Source organism: Trachinotus anak, unplaced genomic scaffold, assembly GCF_046630095.1.
Source record: "Trachinotus anak isolate AG129_WGS33_773 ecotype Australia unplaced genomic scaffold, CSIRO_AGI_Tana_v1 ptg000025l, whole genome shotgun sequence".
Classification (NCBI taxonomy): Eukaryota; Metazoa; Chordata; class Actinopteri; order Carangiformes; family Carangidae; genus Trachinotus; species Trachinotus anak.
In genome coordinates, this window is record NW_027273876.1 from 4947533 (window position 1) to 4975330 (window position 27798).

Below are 27798 nucleotides of genomic sequence, written 5' to 3' on the forward strand. Positions count from 1 at the left end.
ACAAGAAAGAACTAAAGAAATTACAAATCCCTAAAATGCTCACATGTATTTGTATGAATTTGAATTTTTTGCAGGGGAGAAAAATACATACTTGTATTTTAGATTAACAGATTTGCCTTTCTGTTAAGGCAGTACAGGAAGGAGAGACAGTAAAAGTTTAACTTACACTTGGCATCCTTCCTCCTGGCTGTCAGAAGGAAATCTTTGATTTCTTCTATCTTGCGAGGCTGCAGGTACAGAAGACAAACCAGACCATCATCAGACAGAGCATTGCAAGTAAATACAGACTCAGACAGTAAAGCCACGTGATGTTAGTGGACCGGTGGAACTGGCGTTTCTGTAAGAGATCGAAACTCAGCACTTGGTCCATCCTTATTCTTGCAAGATTGTGAATGCATCACTGGCACATCAGCCTGAGATGTTTGGACATCTTGCTGACGGCAAAAACATCTTTACTGAAGGTCACAAGTAGTTGTTAATATCAGGTACCCGCATTATTTAATCAAATGAACAGATACAGCTAATATAATCTTGACCAATACTTTAGGATTTGTTAACTTCAGTGGCTTATAATTTGAGTAAATGAATATTATTACGGGTCTGTGGACATCTCAGAAACATGTTGAGGCCGGGTGGCCGGAGCGAGCATCTGAGAAGCACTATGCTAATGCTAACTCACCAATGCTAATCACCCATTTAACCTATCTGCCGATCGCTTTATCAATACAAATGTCTATCACAGTTTACGACATATCCCCGTTAACGAAATTCAACATTATCGGGTATGTAGACTTGAGGAATTACATGAGGGAAACCTTACCATGCTGCCGTTTCAGCGGACTGAGTGCTGCGGAAGAGCGGAGAAAGAAGGTGTCAGTTTATCGGTTGTAACATCGGGTAGAAAAGTGTTAGAAATTACATTTTTATCTTGTTATCTAGTTCCTGAAGAGAGTAACTACGAGTTAGTAGACAAGTGGATACAAGTATTAGCATTAAAGAGGATGGATGATGATTAAAATTGTGAGCTTATTTGTGTGAGAATGTGTAACTCACTCAGTCTGCCAGAGAGGGGATGAAAAGGGGTGGGACTTCCGGTTCAAAGAGCTTTTATACTTGACTACGGCACCCACAGAGGACCAATAAGTAAGAAAAGCGAATCACCCGTGGTGAGGCTATAACTAAGCAGTTGAAGTGAAATCGATATTCTAGTGAACTTAATAGTGTATTTTAAGGTTTGGCTTTCACACAGAAAAAAGGCACAAAATGCAGAAAGTAAAAATACAGTAGGAAGCTGACTGCATCATGAAAACGTTGGATTTAGTTACAGTTAAACTAATAAACCTCTTTTGCTTAATCATGTTTTGTCTTCTCACCAATTATGAAAGAGGTTTTCCCCCTAACAACAATAAGCTATAAAGGGGTCTATGAAAGTACATAAAAGTGTAATCTGTGTGTATGAATATTTTGTTGTGCATTTTATTTATATATTCTTTTGATAACGGTTGTATCGTACACAGTTCACCTCGGCCTGCTGCTCGTCAGTGATCAGTTGTCTCTGGAATGTATTTATTTGGTGCTGAACTGGACACAAATTACAGACATAAGCCCTTTTCTTGAACGCAGCATACATCGAGGACATAATGCTCTGACCTACCATCATGCCTGCAAAGCATGTTCATTATGTATGAAGGCCATTCCTCACCCACTGGATAGTGCGTTTCATCCTCCCCTCATTACACTGTTCTTCATCAGACTCCTCCAGTGAAATAGCAGATGACCATATGCTGCTTCTGCTCCTCTCCCTCAGTGAACAGTGATTGTGTAACCTTACATGCTCTTTTTCTGGTGCAACACATACTGTGTGTTGATGGACAAACAAAGCGTGCTCTTTCATAAAATCGCTGGCAATAGGGCGCACTCCGTGATGCATGAGCACTGGTGGTGACAACTGCTGGCAAGAAAAGCCTTCCTGGTGGGCTTCACTTGTGGTGGTGACCTGGAACACTTCTCTGATTGATGATGCATACTGCCCTGTACCAAAGTGAATTCAAGAGCAGAATCAAGTCCCCATATCCATCCTCTGTCTGTACTGTAGGCCATAGCTCCACCTTAAGTCAAAAAGACTTTTTTTTATGGCCCAAATTCACAAGCCTCAGAGGGTTGTGCAGCTTGTATAACATATAATGCCGTCTCCTTAGACTCTCTATTTGGATAAGGAAAAGACATAGAGTAGGTGCCTGTACACAATAAACACAAGGCCGTAGTCAGGATTACTGAGCTGTGAATCCAAATTCCCCCAGTGAATCAATCAAATCAATCAATCAAAGGTTCTGTAAACAAGATTTTAAACAATAGCAGCCAACAACTATTTCACTATGTAAAGATATAGTGGAATAATGGCGTCTTGTGAAGAAAACAAAGTCACACCCCCTCTATATGTGATCCAATCTGAGCTTCTCTGATCTTTGTTTTCATCTCTGGGATGATGGTGCATGCATGTTAGTGTATGTGCATGTTAGTGCATGTGAGTCCCTCCTGTTGAGCTGCTGGCCCTTCCCACCTTTATAGAGACACAGGGAACGCCCACAGGCAAGATGGCAAGGTGCAGTACACAGAATTCAGGAGAAAGAGTTTCCATTTTTTCGGTTAAAAAGGACTCAGGCAAAGAAAGAGATAAGACCAGAGCAAAGGTGCACTGGCCTTGGAGACTACCGGCTCAAATCCTGGTTGGCAGGTGGACTGTCAAAACATTCATTAAGTTTTTACCGGCTCCGTCAGTGCTATTCTTGCGGCCAGGTCCCAGATGATAAGTCCAAGGCTGAATTTCTTTCCCGGCCTGACCATGGAGCCGACACTGGTCTGGCTTTGCTGAGATGGAGAGCCCTATGAGCTGCTAAAGGGCTCCAGCTTGAATAGGAACTAGCTTCTCTTCTCCTGGATATGGCTGCATGATGTAAAATGTCATTTTTGATTGGTGACCTGCTATAGGTGGCATGATAATGTTAGTTAACTTGCTGTTACCCGTATTATGAATTTGTTCAGCAAGTGTTGCTATCGCTACTGTGAGCACGGCATTGTTAGCATTGGCTATTGGTTGTGGCTTGATTATTTTTTTGTTGGCTCTCATTTACACAGGGTAACTTTATGCAGTTGAGCTTCCTCTTGTGTGTTTAGTGGCTGCTTTCACTGGGCTTCATAACCTCGTGCTGACTGAAGGGAAGCCAGAGAGGTCGCCAGCGAAGCATCTGTTTTGCTCTGAGATGCTGGTGAGCTCCTGTGACATCTAGTGACAATGGAGATCATTTTCAGAACCATTAAGAAGATGGTAGATAGACACACAATAAAAAGCTATATTACTGACCTGTTTCAAAGGTCAGTTATAACTCATCTTGTATGGATATTGAATCTTATTCACAAGTGACTCCTCCAACAGAAAAATAAATTATTTTACAGCGATGAAAGGCAAGGTTGGAAATAAACTTCATGTTCTAATTAAATGCTTTTTAATTTTTTCAAAAAGGGTTTTTTTCACACCGCAGGTCATGTCAGTGCTCCAGGTTTATCTACCAGCCCAATGTCAAGACTGCCTCTGGGTGAGGCAGCGTCTCTGTCTGTAAAGGAAGAAGATAAGCAGCCAAATCAGGCTTTCTTTAATCAAATTAAAAGTGTCTTTTGATTGTTGAAATGGCTTATGTGTTAGTTCAAATTAAGTTATGAATGTGCTCTCTCTATCTCTTTTTTTTTTAAATCTCATTTTATTCTCCTTCTGTTTTCTTTTTTTTTCTCTGAAGTGATGGCGGCTGCAGAGAGGCTGTGAGCACAGAGATAAAAGTTTTGAGTAAGAAGAAGAGCAGTAGAAAAGTAGACAGCAGACATCTCATCCGATTCAGCCCAAACCATTGAGCTGAGGTAGGAGTCAAATTGCTTTACATTTTGCATGATAGTTGCTTTGGAGGAAATGTTGACAAATTGCATGCATCCTGCAGTTTGTTTCCCTGCAAAGCTGTCGTCTTCTGCTTTTGTTGTATAAATTCTAACAAGTGTTTCTTCAGTTCCAGGGTAACTGTAAATTATGGCTACTCATTTTTTTTTGAAAAGCAACAAAAAAAAAAAAATTAGCTTGAGATGCCTCCGAGACTACACACATTACAACCATACCTGCTGAGTTATGAGTTCAATTATCTTTTACAGTCAAAACATATAAATCCAAAGGCTGCCAGAAGAATAAGCCTTTAAGTATATAAGTGGTTCACACTGAAGAAATTCTCATCTGTTATCCCCACAACCTGAAAAATAATTCTATAAATTTCCAAAGCAGCACAGCACAATTAATGAGCCAATCCGACTAGATAGTCCAAACACATTTCTGCTCAGTTGGTGTCAATTTCTTTTGTTTTTTTTTCAGCTTAAGGTAATCCGTTTCCATAGAGATCAACTTTGACATAACATTGATTCATAAAGACAGGAAAACACCACACCAGTCTTTTTTAATTAACCTACTCTCTGCCTGTCTGCCCATATGCCCATGTCCACAGGCCAGCTCCCCCAATACCCAATCAGCGCTCGTGCTACTGGACACACTTCTCTCAGGATTTTAAATTTTCAACAGGCTCGTGTCAATCAAGGTAAAAGACAGACAGTGTGGGTTGTTTCAATGACGGTTCAGGAGCACCTCATCGACTCTGCAATCATTTGGAGCTCAAGCACAGGCTGGAGGTCCACACTGCAGAATGTATGTTTTTATACCGACATTCTTTGTTGTTTGGTGTGCTTGTTTACAGTCTCAAATCATTTTCCTCTCAGGGACTAATGAACAGTTTATCTCAGCATGGCTTTGTACTCCTTGCTGTCTAGAAGATTATGCTTGATTTTTCCAACTGGCATTCAGTCACACTGCTCCTGCACACAGCTTGGCTTTGCTGATGTACAATTCCCCATTCCCAATGTGTGAGGAAATGTAAGGGCCACTCATAGCTTCCGTAAATAGCTGCCGGGTCCCCACTCCATTTTTATAGATCATAAAAGATGCCCTTGATCACTGTTCACAGAGTGTGATAGGATTCAACCGCTGAGTCTCATTGTTGTAGGACTGAATGGATAATATGTATTCTGGTATAGAGATTGATAGTGGAGAGCTTAGCCTATACTTCACTTTATTTTTAAAGTCAACATAGTGGATGTTTTGCTATGGCCACAATTTACAATCTGGCTGCTTCCACCATGATAATGCAGCATGTCACAAAGCAAAAGTTGTCTCAAACTGTTTTCCTGAAGTTGAGTATAATGAGCTCAGTGTACTTCAGCGGGCTCCCCAGTCACCAGATCTGAATCCAACAGAACACCTTTGGGATGTGGGAGAACGGGAGATTGGCAGCATGAATGTGCAGCTGACAAGTCTGCAGAAATGATCTGACATGAATCTCAAAGGAATCTTTCCAACATCATGTGAATCCATGCTATGAAGAACTGATGCTGTTTTGAGAACAAATGAAGGCCCTGCCCAGTATTAGTATGGCTTTCAAGTTTTCTGTAACTGTATATTACTTTGTTTTCTAAAAAGCCATTCACAGGTAAATAAATGGACTTTATGTTATCCTGCATAGATATGTTGATGAGATCTCACAGTGAACAAACTGTCCAACTCCAATATCAGATATTCAGATAGACTCATTAATGATTGGGAGGATATGTGTGCTATATTAAGTATTACCATTTCAAAATCATTTATGAGCAACCCTCATAAAATAAGGATAAATTATGAAGTATAAAGCTGATAAAACAAGTGAAGTGTTTTTGAGCGGAGCACACAAACAGAACACAAAGTGCTATGTGTGTTTTGATTGTATTTTCCTGGGTAAGTTTGATGTGAGTTATTAATTTTATTCATTCATGTGTGTGAGTGTGTAAGAATAAGTGTTTATTATATCATCTGTTTTTATTTGTTGTCCTAACTGAATGTCCACATCTGTGAGGCGTGGATGTATTACAGTGAGGGTGCAAAGGGAGGATCAGCTCAGCCTCATAGATTATAACAAATGACCATGCTTGGTTTAGCTAAAGCTCTTTTTGTACCGGGATGATCTTTATTCCATTTGCTTGCACAGCAACAAACATGATCCTCTGTGCCAAGCTGCTTGTAATAACCCAGTCTGATTCTAAATATATATATATATATATATATATATTTCAATTGCCATTCTGGATTTTGAACAGTAGAGGGCAGTAAGTAATTGTTAATATAGAGTTGAACAGGGTCTCATCCTCATTGATGACAATGGGAGACGCTGTGTATCAAGGAATGGACTCCACCACTCACTAATTCTCTGTACTTTGGAAAGGGAGAGATTTCAGGACTGAATGTTATTTTCTGTTTACTCCTTTTTTGAAATATTCAAATAAACACATTTGATTATATAAGATGTCATGAAGTAGAATTCACCAGCAAACCCTGTTTTATCAGGCTTATAGCCCAAAATCCTCTATAACATAGATTTTTTTGCTATAAACACCTTAAGGACTCAACTTATCAATACATCTACGCTTTGTTTCTACATCAAGATATATGTCCACCGTTCAAGATATAGGTCCATATCTCTACAGATCCCATGAATCTTCAGTGGTAAGGACTTTTTATAATTTGTATTTACAAATGAGCTCCCCTCCAAAAGAGAAAGATTCAAAGAGTTCACCTAGGGCTAATGCTAATTTATTTACACAGCACTGTGTGTTTGTGAATTCAGTCTGCACTGAGAACTCATTTAAAGTCCTTTTTGTTTATGGACACACCTGGTTTTAAAATAGTTCTCCAAAATTACAATCCCCTTTTTGTGTAAAGGTAGTAATTGGAATAAAAATGTGCACCCTCAGGCTGAGGGATGATCATACTTTGTAACTATGTGCTGGCTTATTAAAAAGGGAAAGTGGGGTTAGAGGGGAAAAAAAATGATTTCAGCTCAGAGATGCTTTTCTAACTGTTACAGACACACAAAGCGTGGATGATGGAATTTCAGGAGCTCAACTGCAGACATTGTAGGTAATGATACACATCATTTCTGCCTGCAGGTCTGTATGGGCGACAGCAGAAGCAGTTCTGCTGGGGAGCTAATGAGTAATACGGCAGCAGGTTGTGTTATTAATCACAATTTGATCTATGGGTAAGAAGCAACAAAAGATTACCTGAAATAGTTTACTGAACCGTCATTATTGGATTTACTTCGGTCATGAAGTTGGTAGAGGGTTTTAAATACACGTCTAGGATGAATGCACTGTAAAATAGATCAGAGGTGGTGTATTTATTTTTTATTCAAAGGATTAAGTGTATCCAAAAAAGTTGTTATTCACCGTAGGAAAGCACATCCAGTGATAATGTGGGGTGAAATACAAAGGCTTAAAAGTTAATGTGAAATTAAAATGAACGCCTGTGTCATTGAAGATATGTTCAAGAGTGCCTGTCATTAGAAATGCAAGAGGAGAGTACTTCAAAATCTTCTCTACCGCACTGCTTCACTAATCTCCATGATTATTGATCAGATTGATTTGTCATGTATTGATCCCTTTTGCGACAGCCTTATCAGAGGCAAACTTAAAGTACATCTGCAGATGAGGAAAGATTATTAGAGAGTCTGAGGGTTTACCCTGACAGAATCTCAATGCGAATGTGCTTAGACTTGTCAGAGTGGCTGCAACTGTTGATAAAGTTCTGTGAAGTTCTCACTTATCATGTCCAAAGACCAACGTGTCACCGCAATTTGCTGTGTGAGAAATCATTGTGGCTTTTTTCACAACATGCTGTTGTTTCAGCCTGTTCAGCTAGAAAATCAGGACACAAGGACGAATAGAGAGGAGGAGGAGGAGGAGGAGGAGGAGGAAGAAGAGTGTGCTCCACAGCAGTTGTATTTTGCAGATTTGAATGAAGCACTGAGAGCGTATGCAGAGGAGGTCACGGGGGTCACAGCCAGTCATGAAGATGACCCTGAGCTTAAGGGCTGTAGTGGATATTTTGCAGGTGGGAAATTTATCTTTTTTTACCGCTGACAGAAACCCTGTTACATAAGAATTCCTGGAGATGTCACCTATTCCATCCAGTCATCAATCCCACTTGTTAGCCCTCAGGCTTTTTCCACTCTTCTCTACTGTGCTGCGCCTCAGGGCTGACAAACTGGACCACCATGCCCATAAATTATGCTAAGAGACTTTGTGGTGGTAGATTAAAGGTGGATAGAAGTGCATAAATGAAGGATTTTCTTGAGTGGAAGCAAGGTCAAAAGGTGAGAGACAGAGAAAAGCCATATTCTAATAACATAGGCTTTTGTAGGTGGAAAAATATTTATGTATTAGATCGTAATTATCTTAAAGGAGCTGTTTGTAAGTTTTGCTATTGCTACATAGCCAGTGTTAGCATTATCAGCTGCCAGAAGAAACGTTGTGAGTTCAGCATTAAACCTGTTTTGCTTCGATTTTTATTGCTTCTTTTCTTTTTTTGAAGTTAGCAGGCTAAGCAGCTAGCCTTGGCCCAGTCGGTCTGTCTTGTAGGCATAATTCTCCGATACCAAGTCACTGCACTGCACCAGGCTGCCTCTGTAGCTCTGCCCAGAGGAAGTATCATAACTTCTTGTCTTCTAAATGCAGCGATGGTGGAAGCTCTTGGCGAGACTGGTAAGACAACAGCTGTTAATGCTAATGTTGGCTATGTAGCAATAACAAATCTTACAAATAGCTCCTTGAAGTGAGAATATTCCTTCAAATATGATCATAGGTGCAGAGTGGATGGGAATGTTTAATAGAGACAAAATATGTAGGAACAGATGTACATACAAAGTTGGAAGCCATTAACTACTCAAAACTTCATGGTCTGAGAGACTCGTAAGCTAAATGTGATTAAGCCCAGGCATGGGAACAAACTCCGCACTGGCTCTGGCTCTGGTGTAGGTGGTGTGGACAAGAAGAGTTATAAAAAATATAGTACTCAGCGTTATGGGTAAACAAGATGAATCACAGCTGGTGGCCCTTTCACTCTGGGCACAGAATTGGAGAAGAAAATCTTTTCTATTTTATGAAGAAGAGTGAAGAGAGAAAATGGAATGAAAGAATAGTTTCACACAGAGAATTAATGACAAGAACTGAAGCTGACTTTTATTTCTTCACATTCTTCTTCACATAATAAATTTTCAAGCATTTTTCGATCTTTTCAAACTTGAAGCTATTGAATTGCTTTTTGATCATTTGACCATTTCTTCAATTTTTTAATACTTTCAATTGTTAAAAACCTAAAAAGGCATTTATGTGGTATTTATACAGATAGATGAACACTATGTTGGTTGTCTGTGGACTTCAGAAATCCCTTCACAGTAAAAGTGTGCTCACAGTTTTAACAGCCATCTAGCATATACCACAACAGTGCATTTAAAGAATATTTGCATTTAAATAGAGTGACTACTGATTGTATCTTTGGGTCTGGCCAGCTTGGAGCAGGTACAAAAGAAGTGGGAAAGCTTTTAACCACTGTACCAAAGTTCTTCCTTTTGGTTGGAAACTTTTTAAAATTTCTTATAGACAAACTAATTCCCTCAAATTAGAGCGAGGGTTGAACTGGGTTTGTACAGAAGTTCCCTGGCAACACAAAAGCAACATTTCAGTGTGTCTCTCACTCATAAAAAGACTTTGTACTTGCAGTTTTGTTCCGACTCAGGTCTGACTGTGCAGCAGAGTCTAGTATATCATGACCCAGTAGTTCTCTCTGACTGTCCTCTGGACCATGTCTGAGACCTGCCCAGCTGCCATTCAGTATCTGTACAGCCATCAATTTCCACTTGCTTCCCTACAGCCGGCACACACATACACACACCAGCCAGCCTGCAGTGCCAGGATGTCTATTGTCCCACATGCCCTCAGTGAGATTGCCCTTGCATGCACCATTCTGCACCCACAGTGTCAGTCTTGGCTGACAGCAGACTTGCATTAGCCAGCTAATATTTCCTGGCCTCTGTTTGCTCAGCACGGACAAAGCTGTCGGCCACATGCTGTGCTGATACTCACCTCTTGACACCGGGGCAGCTTACAAATGCAGTCGTTAAGATGACAAATTTCATTGGTTTGTGAACTGGTGCTTTTGTCGAACATATTGCCTGCCTGGTTACACATCAAGAGTTAAGCTTGATGTATGTAGGTTGTATGATGTAGCTTTTGCAGTTACAACGCCTACTCAAAAATGTGACTTTGTGTCTGTCGGCGACGGGGGATACAGTAACTGTGATGCTGATGACAGTGGGGACTGTTGATAGTGAAGACAATGTTAGACAAGGAAGTTAAAGCCCCAGTAATCTGCTAATTTTCACTCTAGCACATCTAACAAAGATATGCCATCCTTGTGATTGTTATGCAATCACGAGTACACAAAGTAAATGAAAGAATGTAAACACAATTACTTTGGGGAATATAATTAAAGCATAATATGATCTGTTCATGCACAATATATGAATGAAGTGGTGCAGTGGTGCAATCAGCAGGTGATATCAAATGAAGCTTCACAATAAACTAAAATCTACGTGTTGTAAACTGTTTCGTTGAGCATAAATCTAGACTTGGTGTGGAAGAAATGCTATTACTTTCTGTATTACTTTCTGCTGTAACATACACCTCCATTAGCTTCATATTCACCTTTACTAAAAATTTGCTTTTTCTTTTATTAAGATTTCTTTCAAGTCTTGCTTAATACTTGTATCTGTCAATTCCACTAGTTTAGTGTGGCACTCCCATAAAACAGGGGGACTTGGACTTCACATCTCCAGTTTGAAACCCAGGTTTCGTTGTGTCAAAAAATGTAAGGTTTCATGCCCAATCTGCTCCTTGTGATGAGTAAAGAGATTGTGAAAAATTGATGGAATGTCCCTTGAACAAAATCAGCTTTATTGTCATTGATGTTTATCCTATTTGCTGTTTTCATTCTACCTTATCAACGTAAGGTAAACAAGTTTAAGTAATGCACAGCTGGTATTAATTATTTTAATACCAGGTGTTTCCAAAACAAGAGCACTTGTGTCAAAAATAGTCAGTAGTCCTTCTCAGACGGTTGCTATGACTACACATACAGATGACCCTTAGCAGCAAATAGCCAACTACTGATGTCACGAGTCAAACAAAACACCTCACTCCTCCCTTTTCATTGCCTATAAGCCTTTTTTTTCAGTACTTGAAAGTAGTATGGCCATAACATTGATTCCATTAGGTTAATAAGTACATTCCATATCTACATAATGTCTATATCTCACTAACTGCTCTCATTACCATTGGATCATTACTTCCTCTAATACCATGTACCTTCCAGCTGCTCTTTGTCAGTGGTAATTAGGTGATGATCTGTACCAAAAGATATTAAGATGAATTCTGAGGGCGATGGGTGGTATCATAGAATGAGATAAGTCCTTCTTCAAATTCCCTGATTAAGCTATATAATGGCCACAGGGCCTTGGGATGATGGGGCTGAGGATCTATTTTCAAATGCCAAAAACAGTTCACCAGCACTTACCATTTTGTGCATAGAGAATATTGCTGCTGCAGTCTATTGCTTTATGGAGGTATATTGAAATCTCTCACTTTCCACCTACTCCCCTCGCATCATTGAATATTTATCCAATCTCTTTGCCACCATACCGTTATAGTTAGATGAGATATTTACGATGTCCAAAACAAAATAGATCTATTTTCTCATTCTGTAACTCATGCATTCAGTGACTGCCAATGGACACAAGTAAACACTTTTCTTTCCTGGTGAAAGTCAAAGAAAAACTACTTGAACAGCTTAGAAATGAGAAACAACCCTCTTCAGTCACTCTGACACCCTTTGTAACTTTAATTTAACATTTAATAAAAACAGGCAACAAGCACTGGGAGATATAAGCTCTTTAACATTCAGTCAGGTGCATGACTGAAAGTTTTCACCCAATCATGCTATCATTTATCAAAAGTCTAGTCTGGTATGAGGTGACATCAAGGTCACATGACTTGGTTCAGGTTATCTGTCATGTGTAGTCAGCCTGACTAGAAATCTGCCATAGAGTGGCGCAGGGATGATGTATTTTTGTAGGCCAACCCAGATGTTAGCGTCAAGATTTCAAGCAGAATTATTAATAAAAATTACTGTGGATTGGTTGAACAAAAGGTTATGACTGGCCTGTACATTGATAGAAATGATACAATCAATTTAAAAACTAGTATGTGAGATGAAAAATGTGTCATCATTTGGACAGTATTTTTTTTACCTCAACAGGGCAATGTATCCTGGGAGATACAGCTCATTAAAAAAAAATCTAATTATACAAAATATTTTTTTTAAAAACATGCGTGAAGTGTTTTTCTTTGGTGCAAATGAGATACATGTCATTGTTCACTCATGCCAGCTTTTCTATAATCACTGATGCCTTAATACAAGATATGAAGTAAGCATTTAGAGACAGTGGCTCACCTTGACAGGCCAAGGCAATGTCTTTAAAATGTAATAACTGCCTTTTTTTTCCATTACTGACCCAGTCTTGACCTCCAAGCACTGAGCTATTTTCTCCATGGCAACACAGATGAGGATCGACCCACAGACACTCCTGTACACCCACATGTGTTAATAGTGCCAAGTGGGTATGATAGAGAGCATTTAACTTCATTGTAAAAAGAAACTAGGAATCCAATCCATTGCATCCAACGTCTCTTGAATTCAGGGTTGAAATTGTAAAAGTTTTTTTTTCTTTAAGCAAAAACCTTGATGCTTTCACAACACAAACATGTTTGTGTTACTTTAGAGGAATTATAGGTTATTGTGAGTTTAACCAAGAAAACATCCTGGAAAATCTAGTCTTGTTGTATATTCTTTTCTTTTCTTGTTTCTTATTCCTTATGTGCACAGTCGTAAGCCTGTTCATGGTTTATCCCATCACAGCTGTTTCTTCTTGTTCGTAGTTTTACAAGAGAACTGGAGTTTGCAAATATGAATTGTACAGTCACAAATCAAGGGACGTATAAAGCCTCTCACAATATGCTGCACATATTTTAAATTCAATGAGACACACGACAGCAATAACTAAAATTTATCATGGGGAGGAGTGGCAATGTACGAGAATAGCAACTCTAGCAGGAGAGATCAAAGAGAATCATATTAAAAAGAAATATTATGGGTCTCTGTGGGGAAATTAGGTCATTCTACCAACACATTAAATGGAATTCAGGAGGGAAAAGGCACTTCAAAAAATTAAATAAACAATCAAATTACAATATTCCAATTATGGGGTTATGTTAACAATTTCATTGCATGTTGCTCTAGATTTCAGTCAAGGAACTGAGCTTTGCCACCAACACACACACCACCTTAGCACATATAATGGAGGAGGACACTTGCATAGATATGATTGGAGATTACGAGTCAGCTGGTGGCCAGACCGTTGGTGAATGGAGCGGATGACGCCGCTCTGCTAATGTAACCCACAGTATCTGGTGTATGTGACAGAAGAAGCCATCGTTGTTACGGTAGAAGAGAGTGTGATAAAACTGCTGAGGTTGGATATATGACAGTGGCGTATCGTGATGAGATGACCTGTGTCAAAACACCACCAGTGTGTGGGCTCACATGTTTATGTCATGCACTGTACACCACTAGCGTGTTGCCTTTAAGTCTATCCTGCATTCAGTGAATTCAGACATAATAGCATAATGGCACGGTTAACCAGGATGATTATGATTAACCATTCAGGATAATTAACTGTGTTATGTTTCTATCAAAGCAATACTGCCAAATGTCTTTTCACGCAGCAGTCTTCTTTTGCTTAAATTTGGAGGACATGACATGTATTAGACTAGGAGCGAACCAACCTCTACCAACCTCAACCAATATCACTTCAACATGAAGGTAACAGAGCAGATATTTGGAAGGTCTCCCCTGGAAGGTATTCATCGTGTTGCACTGGGTTGTTCATGTGAAAAGAGACAGAAATAGTCAAGAATGAAGAAAGCGAGGGAGAGAGAGGGAGAGAACCTTGGCTCCTTTCTTACCTCCACACAGCTGGCCAATGATGGCATGAAATGAATGTGAATGTTGGATTTTTCGTTTTGGAAAGTTACAATGGCCAGGCACAACCCCCCCCCCCCCCCCCCTCCCTCCACTGATCCAACGTTGGAGGAGTGGTTCCAGATCTATTCAACCATCCAACATACTCTGACAGAGTATACTGGTAGCTTAAGCAGCTTGAGCCCACTAGTCTTTCAATTTTTCATTTGTAGATGGCGATAAAACTCCAACACATTTCTTCTGTGTTTATTCAGTGGTGCATGATGAGCTGGCAGCACAGGTTGGCTATACACAATGCTCCAAAGGATGAAAAAAATCTCCTCAATGCCATGTGCTTACATCCAGTCATGACGCATATCTTGAGTGCTGGCACTCTTTTCCTCGAATGTATTAGTACAACATGAGAATATACAGGTGGCACCTGCACAGTCTAAAGCAATGAAGAAGGTCTGAAGTAAATACTACCTTTGTGAGGCTCAAAATGCTCATTTTCTCTTGAGCAGATGCCAGAAAGGTGTTGACTAAACCTTGCAGTAATTTGCGAGTTTCTATTTTCCGGTGTTGTTGTATGTGATTGCATTACATTGCACAGGTATTTGTGTCATTGTGTACACTCCTTCTACACTATGAAATAATAGGTGCATGCATGTAGTCCCAGCCTGTGAAGTATAACATTTGTTTTTGCACAACTAAGACTCTGTAATACAAACCTCTCTGCAGATATTTCAGTCTGTGCATGTATGCATGCTTGTGTGTAACTGCGAGAACGACTGATCATCAACAATCGTATGGTAAATATGCATGCACACAATAAGGTCACCACTGTTTACACCAGCAGCTCAAGTTTGCTCTGCAGTGAAGGCACTGAATTGTGCATGGTTCCTGCTGGAGGATGATGCTGGAAGATGCATTATAATTGTGTTTGCCAATTACCCACAAAACTCCTCTTTGTGGTCCCCACTACACAGAGCCACGGTGACAAGTGCACGACTCTCACATGAATTATGGATCATCCCGAGGGGGAAACACTGGGCCAAAAAGCTGTTAGGCCCTGCAGTCCTCAATGTATGACATCCCTCACTCCCTACAAATACACTTCCACTGAAAAGGGACAAAGAATTGTCCTCCCTATTCCAAAGTTAACAACCCAGCTCAGTTTTAAAAGCACCAAAACATCAACTTATAGTCTTTTAAAGGTTTAAATTAGATACCGTTTTATTTTAATTGCTGAAGAAAGTCTCATCTGACCTAATTTTGTCTCACCGTCTCCAGTATTTGGTGTATTTTCATTATGATCACATTGGTCCCTAGGAGCTTCCTTAAATTGGATTGACAGTCATCAGTTCCAGCTCTATTGCACTGCAACTGTATTCATGTGTGTACAGAGTACTTTACGATCCCTTGCTACTGCCTTTAACTGGCGCCTAAGCAGTCTCTCTTTTTTCCTGAGAATGTAATAAAGGATACCATTGAACCGGTTAAATGTTTTCAGCATGCTCATACAGCACTTCTGGCCTTTTGTTGAATCATTACACTATCACTTTAATGGTTGTGAGGAGTTGGCAAATACTCAGAGCAAAATGTGACTCACTTTCAGTTGCCTCCTTATACACGATGCAAAGTCTCTGCAAGCTGCATTTTTAGATGTACAAGTTTTACACTAACGAGAGTTGACACCTAAACTGGTGGCATTTCATGCCTACTCCATTATATCCACAATGACATGAGTGAATGAGCATAGTATTTGTTTGTAAGAAGAGGAAATGATAGATTAGGAAAGCAGGACGAGGCAGGAAAAGCCTCTGAGCCGTAGCAGTTGGATTAATTCCCTTATTAGTTACTCTCTGCAGTGATGCTACACCCCATGAAAGTCTAATACCATCTTTTTATGGATTTGACTCAATTTAGATTACCTCCCCTTACATTCAGCAAAGGGATCACAGTGTCTCCCTCTGTTTCTCCGGCCTTTTTTTTTTTTTATTCCAGTAGCTTCTCATTGCTTTGTCAAAAATGATGTAAGAGATCTGCTGAATAAATTGAAGATTGGCGAAGGAAGACACCATTAAGACTAAGCCATCCTCAGCCCAAACAGAAAACACACACCAACAGAAAAACAATAACACACTGTGCTCGGAAGGATCATTAAAGCACAGGGAGAAGTTTCTGTTCAAGTGAAAGAGAGCAGGTTTTGCGGTGGATATAGTGATTTTCAAGGTGATTCAAAAGCCATTAGTGGAATGACTCTCGCAGGTAATTCACAAGGTAGTCATTCAAAACCCAGTTAGAAACCAGGAAGGCCTCCGACTGAAGAAATGACTGTTATTAGATGAAGATATTATATCAAATTGCCCAAGTGAGAAAGCTCCCCCACAATCTCCTGTCTACAAGCTAAATCGCTGTCATTTGGAAAGATGGGTTTTCATTTCTGCTGGCATCTTCTTATCAAACAGGAGAATCCTGAGAAAAGCCCTAAGTTATTTATGAGGGAATCTGAATTGAGACTGAATAAAAATTACTACATTTAATTGAGTCATGTGCTGTCTCCAAGACTTTAACATTAAACTGATAAAACAGAGCAAACAATGAAGTTGGGAAAAAGTAGATAGCTGTTCTGAAAATCCATATAAACTTTATACATTATCTTTTTGAAGAACAGAAGTAAAAAAAAAACAAAAACTATTACTGAACTCTGGGAAGCCATTATTTTGATGTCATTCAGGGGTGCTTATTGAGTTGTACACAGAGTATGCCTGTCTAATGTATATTTGTACTCTACATTGACCACAAACTCTGCTTCTGTTTCAAATTATAATCATGATGTAAATCTATTTCTATTCATGGCTTATTGGCTTCCATCTTTCATTCCAAGCTCCATTATTTTTGAAGATTGCTTCTCGGTATTTGATGATAGGAGTACACCAGCAGATCTGTGCACCAAATTCAGCAGAAGGGATGGGAAGTTGGCACACAAGAATCATGTAAAGCACAGCATTCGTCTGTAGTGATATTGTAATATTGTACCTGTGTTTCCCATCTCTTCTTGGATCAACATTTCCCTTTGGTGTTTCCCCTGTGCCTTGGCTCGGAAAATCTAAATTTTCCATTTCTGTCTTCATTGTAAAACCCGTTCCTTTTGTCTGACCTGCTTTACTTCAAATGTAGATTTATTACTTCAGCTGAGATGGATGGGAATATAAATATGATAATCATCCAGGATCTCACTAATTGTTGAGACAAATGAAAGTGTACACATTGACAGCCAAGAAGTCTAAACTATAGGCCTAATTTAAAGCAACATTTCAAATCAGTAATGCTGTCAGGATGTTTCATCTGGCTGTCCTGGCCTAACTGACTGAATTTCAGGAGCAAATTGGCAAAGTCTATTTTGATATCTCTGTCAAACCTCCAAGGCAGAACATTGTGTTTCTCTATTTTGTCCTATCCAGGCGAACTGGGAGGGAAAGCTGTTAAAATTCTTTTTTTAAAGCATTTCCAGGCATCCATCTCACTAGATTTCAGGGGCTTGAAGGCTCACTCTGCCAAGCCTAACTCAGCTGCCATCTTTTAAGTTTTTCTTATCCTTGTGTCATAACCAGGTATGCACTTTGGGCATGGATGACATATGAACCCGGCCACAGAAGTGGGAAACGTGTTGAGGTTTTTATCTTAAGACTGCTAAACCTTCCTCATAGGTTTGTCAGACAGGTTGAGTTTTACTTGGACCTGTAGGTCGTGTGAGGGCGTCTCGTCCAAAAAGCACATCCACCACAAAAGAAAAACTAAGACGGATACATTTCTGATATTCAACCCTTATTTAACACCCAGTTTTCCTCTCTCTATTTAGCAGTAGCCTTAAGGTTGGAAAAATTGTATCTTGTTTCAGTTTTGATTGAAGTTCTCTGGTTTTTACAGAGTGAAATATGGAACGCAAAGACAGCTTGTTTTTATGGCAGCACCATTTGATCAAATGGAAATATTCAAGATATCTATTTTAGGCAACATTTCCATAAAAGTCAGTATGACATATTTGGTACCTTTGGGAAAACTTTGGGCTCTCGACTAGAAAAATAGAGTTCTGTGGGTTTTAACAAAGCTTGGAGCTTGAATTTGTAGTTGGTCAGTGTAGTTTAATTAAACTCTTATTTTAATGCTCATTTTACCAGGAATGCGAAGATGAATGTGCATGTTGTAAACATCTAGGTCCTACTCTGATATTTATGTTTGTTACTGTAGGACATGCTAATGTTGTACTCACTACCTCTGTTGTAGAGATTCAATATATGCCGACTCTGGCAAAACCGTGTTCATCAAGCAAGCAGTGCAAGTCTCCTGGAGCTAATAAACTCCAGTTCTACATAACTAATTTCAAATGAGTCAGACTGAGGGGAAAGAGAAATTAGCCTGCTGGATTAGCTATTGTACAAATTCTGACGTGTGTGGCCCTGTTGAGTTATTGTGTGCATGTTAATGAGTTACTCAAAAACAAGAAATTGTTATTTTTTATCATTGTCCTCTAAGGAAATAAACTAAAGAAATAAATAAAACAAAAAAGCTTAAATGCCTTGTTTTTTCCATTTGCCCATGACCTTGGGTTAGGGATATCAATTTTGTTAATAGTGACACATTCGGTCACAAATTGTTTCCTTTCTCTTCATTAGAAGTCTCTTTGGTGCTTTAGGACAAGTGTACACACATGATATTATAATGTTCATTATAATGACACTAGTCAGCCAACCATAGCTGCCTCATTCTTAAACTGTATCACATATTACCAATCTCAAGGGCTTTGGGGGATTTAACCCCTCTTTTATTTGAGGGGACAGTGCTGGGGTCGGTGTGAGATATGGTTTTGTGGAAATAGAAAAGACAGAAGTGGAAGCTGTGGCTTATGTAAATATCACTGTGAGAAATGACTCGTTTTCAGCCATGAGAGATAGGACCAGAGTGATTCCCCTCAGACTTTAGGCTTTTATTAATGTCTCAGTCCAGGTTTTCTCTAAGGAACGCATGACCAAAGACAAGCTTCCACTTTCATCTCCCAGTTAATGAGAAAAGGCCAGATAACCACTGAGCCCCTCTAGGCTCAAGCAGAGATATCGAGGCCCAGTTCTTGGTGTAATCTCCTAACATAAAGCTTCATGCTTCACTGCCCTGGGATCCAGGACCACTCCAATAAGTCAATATATACACATTTAAACATCATGTACAAGACATGTATTTGCTCTTGTGCTGTATATCAGATGTGGCTCTAAAAGCGAATCTCTTTCTGAGGATGTTTGTGCACTCCTCTCCATCTGTGCTCCTCAAGTTTGCCTTCAGTGGTTCTTGTGTTTTCTCAAGATTCATCAGAAGTGTTGCTGGAGAAGGACCGTGGTTAATTGCTTAGAACAATCTGACAAATTGGAATAGTCAATCCACTTAGCATCTGCCAATATCACACACTCACACACACACACATGCACACACACAAAAAGAAAGGTGCTGCTGAGTCTGGTGTTCCTCTTGGATCTACTGAGTGTTTTAGCATTTTTCAGCTCATTGTTTTGGTTTTATGGCCTGCAGAAGCTTACACATGTAGTTCAGCACACAGATTTTTTCATTTAAAAAGCTCTGATAAACTGACTGTAGTTGCCCTTTACCAAACATAAGAAAAAAAAAGTGAGTGGCTAGCTGATGAACATACTGGAGGATTTAGCAGCTAAAGGTCAAGGTATTTCTCTCAGGAGTTAGCAGAGGCCGAAACAGAGCTAAACGAGAGTGACTATTGGACCTGCATTCATCAGGTTGACAGAACCATGACCACAGTATAGCCTACAGAATACAGCTGATTTTAATTTATTGCCAGTAACCAATGGCAAATACTAGACCCAAGTGTTCATAAATCACACTTTTTCTTCTACTGCTTTTGCTACCTAGCCAGCATTTGCATTAATAGCTGTTTAAAAAATTTGGTGAGTTCAGCATCAAACTTCATTCCTTTACTCACCAAGAGCCATTTTCCGATACCGAGTCACTGTAGCCTCCAGTCTGCTCTGAAGAAGTAGTCCTGCTCAAAGGGCATATAATATTGTCTTGTATACACAACAATGGCTGAGGCTGGTAAGACTGGACAGTAAACAGCTATTAATGCTAACATTGGCTACATTGTTATCACATGCAGTTGTTGTGATTGTTCCTTTAAACTACATTATTTAGTTTCTCTAGGTGAGTGAAACACTTTCTGTGCAGCATGTACGTGTAGTGGTAGCAAAGAATTCAGACAAATAGAGGAATATATCAGATAAAAGTGCAATGTGTCTTTCCTTTGTTTACTAGAGATCACAGATTTATTGTAGAATGATATATTCAAGAGAACACCCTTTTCTCATTTCCATTATTTCAATCTCAGTGATTGCTCCTCTGTGTTGTCATTGATTTATTGAAGAGCCCTTTTGAGACTTGGTATAAAATTCTAAAATAAGCACTTTGCTTGTAAAATTGTCAAAACTAATATACATGTTTTCACCATAACAAACTGGAGGAAAGAGCTGTTGCCCATTTCCAAAACCTCTGATAGTTTAATTTCCATGACAGTGTCACATCACCAACCAGTCTCTTCCTCAGGCACCAAGAGGAGCATGTGGCTTTATCATTTAACTGCAGACATCAATATCAATTATCAGTTTTCTGACCCATGTCTTCCCATCCTTCCACTCCCCCTCCTACACCTCCATTTCCAATCTTCGCTCCCATTAATGCTTTTCTGTAATTGCATTAGGTACGACAAAGGGGAAATAGATGTGCAAAACGTATGTTCCAGAAGGAAAGTCATTTCTCCATATCTGCAGGTAATTGAATTTTAATTGTTATGCAGACAGGGTGTTTGCAGTTGAGTGGGTATGTGTAAAAAAAGAGACACAACAGCAGTGGGAAAGACAGTCTTATTGTTAGACTGGTCATTGAGTTAACCACCTGTAGGCTATGTCCTCATTACCTGTCTGAAACTATATTTATTGCATAGACAAAGACATCACATCACAGACTAGTCACTAAAAATACACACATGTTTCCTTGCATGCACACAGGTCCAACCTTTAACAATAACACAGGCCTGACTCAGCATCCTTGCCCTTGAAATGAATCTGAGCTCATTTGCTATTTTGTCCTGTAAGGGAAAAATTCACAAAATAGATCAAACCTCAAGATTATTTTGTGGCAACAGACCCAGGCTGAAGGAGACCTGCTGAACATATGTATTGCTTGGTAATAGGAATTATGGGGGTCAAAGCCTGTGGCACTGAGAGCTGATACACGCGCGCTATTAGTTTGTTGTGATTAGATTTTAGACGTTTGGGTTTTGCAGTTCAGAAGGTGATTGGTATTGTGTTCAACCGCGGAATAAGTATATGAAGAAGAAATCACTTATTGAGTTAAGGAGCTTTGTTGTTCAGTCATTGATCCTAACAGCTTCATTTAGAGAAACTGGCACTTACTTATTGGTCAGCTTTAAGGTATAAATTGACTTGAGGTTGATAAGAGGCTTAGCTGCTGAAGCATATGGCTTTGCATTTTTTATAGTCAATTACTTTATCAACCTAATTTATCAGTGTATCTGAGCCATGCAGTCGCTTCACTGCATCTTGCACTGTGTATCCAATCTGATTATTCTACTGGTTTTAGGTAGTTTGTTTTGCTCCATGCCCTATTTAACTCAATGTCTGTATGTTTTGCCATACACACACTTAATCAGCCTCCACACTGTTCTAAAATATAAGTAACTTTTGTCCTGCCATTAATTGTTAATTCTTATTCTTATTATTAACCAGTTAATCAGTTCCAGCAGGTTGTTGGCTTTTCCCCCACTGTTTAAGGTCAACTTGCACATGAACTGATTGGCGTGTCACGCTGCCAGTAAACGTATGAAAAGCTCCAGGTCTTATGAGCACGAAGGACTATAACCCCGCTTTAATTGTTGTTATGGTGGTGCAAGAAATGTGTGCTCATAAAAATCTGGTTGCCTCCAGTTCTCCTCATGGGAAGAGATGCTGTACAGGGTTCTGAATAGCTGGTTACAAGTGAGAAATGTCAGTGACATGGTTTGACGTAAGTAAAGGTTCAGCAGTTGTATTATTTTGGCCCTGGAAGGCTACGGGTGATTGTGTACATGAGTTCCCATTAGCATAAAACCCTGTGCTCTATATTACTTTTTCGGCTTCTTCTCTTTGATATATGATAAGTCATTGTAAACTTCAATGTGAAAGCAGAAGTGCAGAAAGTAAAAAATCAATCATATGACACTATGCAGTTGTGGTATTAAAAGATAATTCAAAATAGCATAAAACTCAATTTTTTCCACCTGGAGGCATCATGCACATCAGTGCTTCACATGTGCACCAGCTGATCCTGTAAATTTTTATTATGTAGCACAATCAATATATATAGCATGTCCCAAATTAAAAAATACAATCTTCTTTCTTGCAATTCATAAAGCAAGACATGTGTTCAGATAAGCACGGCACGTAAATGGGTTTTATTATACCAATGATATTCTGATTCACAATATTTGACATGTGTGCTTTGCTGCCTTATTATGAGTGCGTCCATATGTACTGTAGATTATGTGCACGGTATCAAGGAGTATGTTTTATTACATTTCCCACTACCAGTCTGGTTACATAGCTGCACATTCATGTAACATTTCTTGTAGTTTTTTGTTTTTTTTTTAAATAAAAATGACTTTCAGAAATGATTGTGTTGTATCCCATAGCAAATTCTCCATCAGATTCTCCACCTCCTCCTCCCTGTTTTCTGATTCAAGCAGGTTTCACAGTACAGAGCAGAAAGAGAGAGAAAGACAGACACCAACAGCTACAGGTGCATCCTTGGGGGAACACGACCTGTCCTGGTGCCGGTCACCTCTCTGTTTTATTCTGTTGAGCTCCTACTGCACGCTGGGCCCTTGCTTTCATCCAATTATATTGATGTTTTCAAAAAAGTGTAAAATTGAAAGAATATCAACATTAGCTACTCTTGTTCCATTCTTGTCTATCGCACAATTACAGTTGCTCAGTGTTTACCCTGGATATTGACTTTTTAATGGCGTATATCCACAGTGCTTTGGTTTGGAGAACACAGCTGAAACACAAGGCAGAACCTAAAACCAAACCCTTACAAGTTCTTCCAAGTTCAAGATTCTGTCTTATTCCAATATGAGAGAACAATTTCCTTGTGAAAAGGTTGCTCCATCCCCCTTTTCAGCCCTGATCCCCTACATTATCGTTGTTTTGTCATTATCACTGTTGGGAGTATCAGTATTTTAGTAACATTTTTGGGGTTTTGATTATTCAGTATGTTAGTTTTGAGATATTTTCTTGAGTGCAGTTCAGCCCATTTTGTATATTTTCAGATGTCTGGGTGAGTGGGGTTAATCAGCTGCTCACTCAGGGAGAGGGGAAACAGGTGTGTGTTATCAGGTCCTCTCAGGACTGGGTGACTGGGATTTATTAATAGGGGTGAAGATGTGTAAAACTGTTCTGCAGGAGATGACAGCGGGGTGAAACTGGAGCACTTGGGATTGAGACTGGGTGCTTATCGTAGTTTGGGAATTGTCAGCGGTAACAAGAATCCAGTGTGTAGCAGTTGTGTGGGGTTGGTGTGCTGGGCATTTGTTTAGCTCACCCACATACTTACCTGAGCTAATGGTTTGCTCCAGTTAGGTGAAGGAGACGATATAATGCCTGCCATTCAGATAGGGCAGGTGACAGCTTGCTGTGAGGCTGCAGTTTTTGTTGTTATGGCTTTGTGTTGAATTTTCCAGGATTCATTTTTCTTCTGTTTTGTAGTATTTGGTTAATTTTTGGTTAAGTTTCACCTTTTTGAGCACCTTCTCCGGCCTGCTGGCCATGCTTTTTGCAACATCCTTCTAAAAGTTTCCAGTGCCCAAACACCATCATCTGCCCTTTGTATTGGGTGGTGGCACTACATTCCTAAATTATGTGCAAGTTCTATCAGCAACATTACTGTTGGGATTAACCTTAATTTCAGATACCACTCCAGACTGTCCTTTCAGCCACAAAGTTGTCAGAGCTCTGCTGATGTTTTTAAAGGAGAGGTAAAGATGATTTAATTAATTTGTAATTAATGCCAAACCCACACCCAAATTGAACCCTGAACAAAGCTCTCCGATGCCTCTTGCAGGCTGAGGCCTCTAATATCAGCTCATTTTCAGCTGTGATTAGTTATAGCAGGCAAACTGGCCACAAAATGACCACAAGTACAATAAATCCTATGTGCTTTCCACCACTGATCTCATTAAAATAAAGCCTCTGGATTTGCCAAAGAAAAGTGAGCACGAGACCAGTGTTTCATCATGAGGGTGGTTTTCTTATCAACAGTGAACTGACCCTGGAGAACCACTGCTTGGATTTAGCTGTAGCCACAGATATCTCAAAGCTCCAATTGGATTAGAGGCATTGAATATTGGAATTGAAATAGCTGGAATAGAGCTGCTATGAAATAGGTTGTATTTCTCAGAAGGCATTAGCCCGGCCCACTGGGAGACGCAGTGTGCTGTCGGTGTGTGGAAGAGATCAGAGAGAGGGGATCCTCCTCTGCAGCTCCATTGTAGTCCAGGTAGCATAGATCAAACACAGCAATCCCCATAGAGCTCCCCAGAAAGTGCTTACCGGGAGGCAATCTTAGGCAGCCCCAAAAGAGAGGCATGGCATATGGCCTTTTGAAGATAGTGGGTTGAGATTAGAGCATATCCCGAATTACGGCGCATTGAGAGAGGCTGAACTGTGAGAACGTTGGTGAAAGACAGAATGACAGATACGGAAAAGGCAAAAAGAAAAAATCCTAATGCAGATGTTTCAAAGTACAGAGCAGAAATGTGTATAGACATGTTAAGATATTGATCCGCAGTGTTGTCAAGGGTTTAGAGCAGAGATGTTTTCAAGAACCGACTGGAATTCAATAAAGATGGTGCTAAAAAGTTCAACATCACGCCTTTCTTCTTCTACTCTCTGTGAAATTGGATGAATTTCTTGACAGGAGTATGACATGTTTTCCACTCTGTATGGACACTAATTTTCCATCCAGACTAATTTCCTGCTCTGTTATTGTATGTGCTCCTCCCTATTTGATTGAAGAGAATAAAAAACAATCTAATATACTGTATAATAGCACAATTTATGATAGGGTCTAGTAGCTCTGTGTGTGTGTGTGTGTGTGTGTGTGTTCTCTCTCTATCTCTCTCTTACTCTCTCCCATCGAGCACTGTTTCTGACAGCTGTTCCCTGCAGCAGCCTGGAGAGCTGGCCACCGCTGTGATGCCATTTTATCTTCCAAACATCTGAGTCATAGCAAAACTGCTTCATTTTACGCTAAGGAGGCTGATATAAGGCACCTCACTTGACCGAGACTTATTACCACTCTATTTGTGAAGCGATGTCTTGGCGATATTTTGTCTGATAAGATGGCAATTTCAATAAGAGACTTCACCGGCTTTTGGCCCCTGCAGGCTTTGGCTTGAGTAGGAGGGATATATTTCACAGGGGAGAGCTTGATGAAATGAAGGGTGCACATTTGCAAAAGTGAGATAAAACTGTCTCTTTTTTTTTTTTTTTTTTTCCCAGACATTTTGCAAGGGAGTCATAAGAAGTTTGCTCTGCGTTGATTGGGAGAGAGAGGCACAACCACCTCGAAGTGGAACAGTCTGTGGTTGGTGTCCCATCCATTTTCCACTCTGATGAAGATGGTACAGAGGAAGCTGTTGGTGGTGGTGGTGGTGGTGGTGGTGGTGGTGTGTGGTGGCAGGAGAGGGGGGAGGGGGCGGGGGGTCAATTTGGGGATGTGCCGAGCCCAAAATTAAGATGACAGCAATGACAAGGCTCAATGCCGAACAGATCTATCCCACTGATGCAAGCTTAACAACCCATGTAGGCTCTATCTCTGTGTGGTGTGTGTGTGTGTGTGTGTGTGTGTGTGTGTATGTCTGTGTGTGTATGTCTGTGTGTAAGTCTCTGAGTTTGTGCATGCGTGTGTGTGTGTTTGATGTAGCGTACAATATGTACGTCTGTTGACACGATCATGAAGACTCAGTGTCAAACTAGACAGCTGATTGCAGGCTGGAGTAAACACCTGGCATCACGCTTGTCTACAGCTGAGGTGAATCATTGTACATGCACGTCAACCGAAATGTCAGGGTGAAGGCATGGAAAACAATGTCTGAAGTAAACGGGGGTGGAAATTGCACCATGTAGGATTTTATTTTATTTTACTGAATTTTTTTTCTTTTTGCTGTTTCATGTGTTTGTTTGAGTCCAAAAATATTCTTTTTTTAAATGTATTGTCTAAATCAACCCTTCCAGACCTTTTCTAACTCATGACCCACATGGCCCACTTGAAAATCTCATGACCCCTTAACAATATGGAGGCCAATAATGCGTTCTCAGAATACTGTTTATTTTAATGATAACGATTGAACACTCAGGACTGAACTGACAGCAGGGGAAGCATGTAGGAAGCTTCAGTCTCCACAGCGGTTTAGAAAACATTGATAGTTTTTAACACTTTATTGTTTCTAAAGATCATTTCATTTGAAAACTATAACCTTATTTATGTTTTTATAATTAAATTTTTTCACCAAAACTGTACTGTTATGCTCATTATTTGTTGGCCCACTTTCAATACCTTTGTATCCCACTAGCGGGCTGCAGCCCACAGCCCTGTCAGATTAACTAAAACCCCTTCATGAACACCACCATTGATGATAACTTTTAGATAACTATTTCAACTGTTTTATACTTTTAGCTATTGCACAATTCATTCATTACTTAACTTTTCTTTTAACAGTATCCATTACTTTTAGCTTTCCCTTTGAGACATCTATTGATTACTTTTAGCCAACTATTGAACTGTTTATCCATTACTTTTAGCCAGCATCAAAATGATTCGAAAAGAAAGAATAGAGTGAAAGCCAGGTTCACCCACTGACCTCCCACTTGTTGCCTTAAGGACAAAAGATTTTAAGTTCTTCTGGTTTTGGTCTTCCTTGGTTATAGGCCTGTATGGACTGTTCTCTCTGCTAATGGAGATTAATTATGTCCAGATAACAACAGAAGAAGAATTATTAGGGACAATTGCCTCAAAGAAGATGACCATTTCTTGGTGATAAGAAAAAAAGCCACGTAATATCTTCACTGGAATTGGTCTCAAGTATATGCTTAAAACGGATGTGGGTCTCTCCTAATCACAAACCCTCCCCTGACTGAGAGCCACTATCTCATTGTCCTGAAAAACATCTTCACTCCAATGAATGGTCAGTACTTCTGCCCTTAGTGGAATGTGGAAACTGAGACATGGGAGCTAGAAGAGCTGCTAATTAGAAGCCTGTTTCTGTTTTCCACAGTGTGCTCTCAGTGCACAACACAATACAAGAAAACCCAACTGAAAATGTGATAAAGACCATTATTCTATATAAAGGAGTAAAGTGTGAGGTTGTAGGATGGGGGACGATGGCAGGACGATGCAGTGAAAGGGAGTGACTGTTTTTTCTTAGGCTCTCCAGAGGTAAGGGGCTAGTCATTACTGTAGGTAATTCAGTGAATCCTTTTATGTGCTATGGCTTGTTGTTTCCCAGTCTTTTGGAGTGAGTCCTTACAGTTTGCCCCAAGCGTCCATAAGAGGCATTTGGAGGGTAACTGCATATTGATTACTCATTAATAGATATACGCAGATACAAGCAATGAATACAGTTGACATATAGTCAC

At 39.8% G+C, this 27798-nt stretch overlaps 1 protein-coding gene across 15 annotated transcripts in view; it reads right to left on the minus strand.

Annotated features, from left to right (window-relative positions):
- The window catches only part of rpl38 (ribosomal protein L38), a 374880-nt gene that overhangs the window by 2132 nt on the left and 344950 nt on the right, over nucleotides 1–27798 (minus strand). For 14 of the 15 annotated variants that reach the window (XM_071462797.1, XM_071462784.1, XM_071462790.1 and 11 more), the window contains exons 2-3: nucleotides 821–847; nucleotides 167–227 (exon numbers count right to left, since the gene is read on the minus strand). In XM_071462797.1, the coding sequence (XP_071318898.1) occupies nucleotides 167–227; nucleotides 821–823 (64 nt within the window). In that variant the 5' untranslated portion in view covers nucleotides 824–847. Of the gene's footprint in view, nucleotides 1–166; nucleotides 228–820; nucleotides 848–1053; nucleotides 1169–27798 lie in introns of those variants that run through there. The other variant, XM_071462782.1, reaches the window with a different exon arrangement.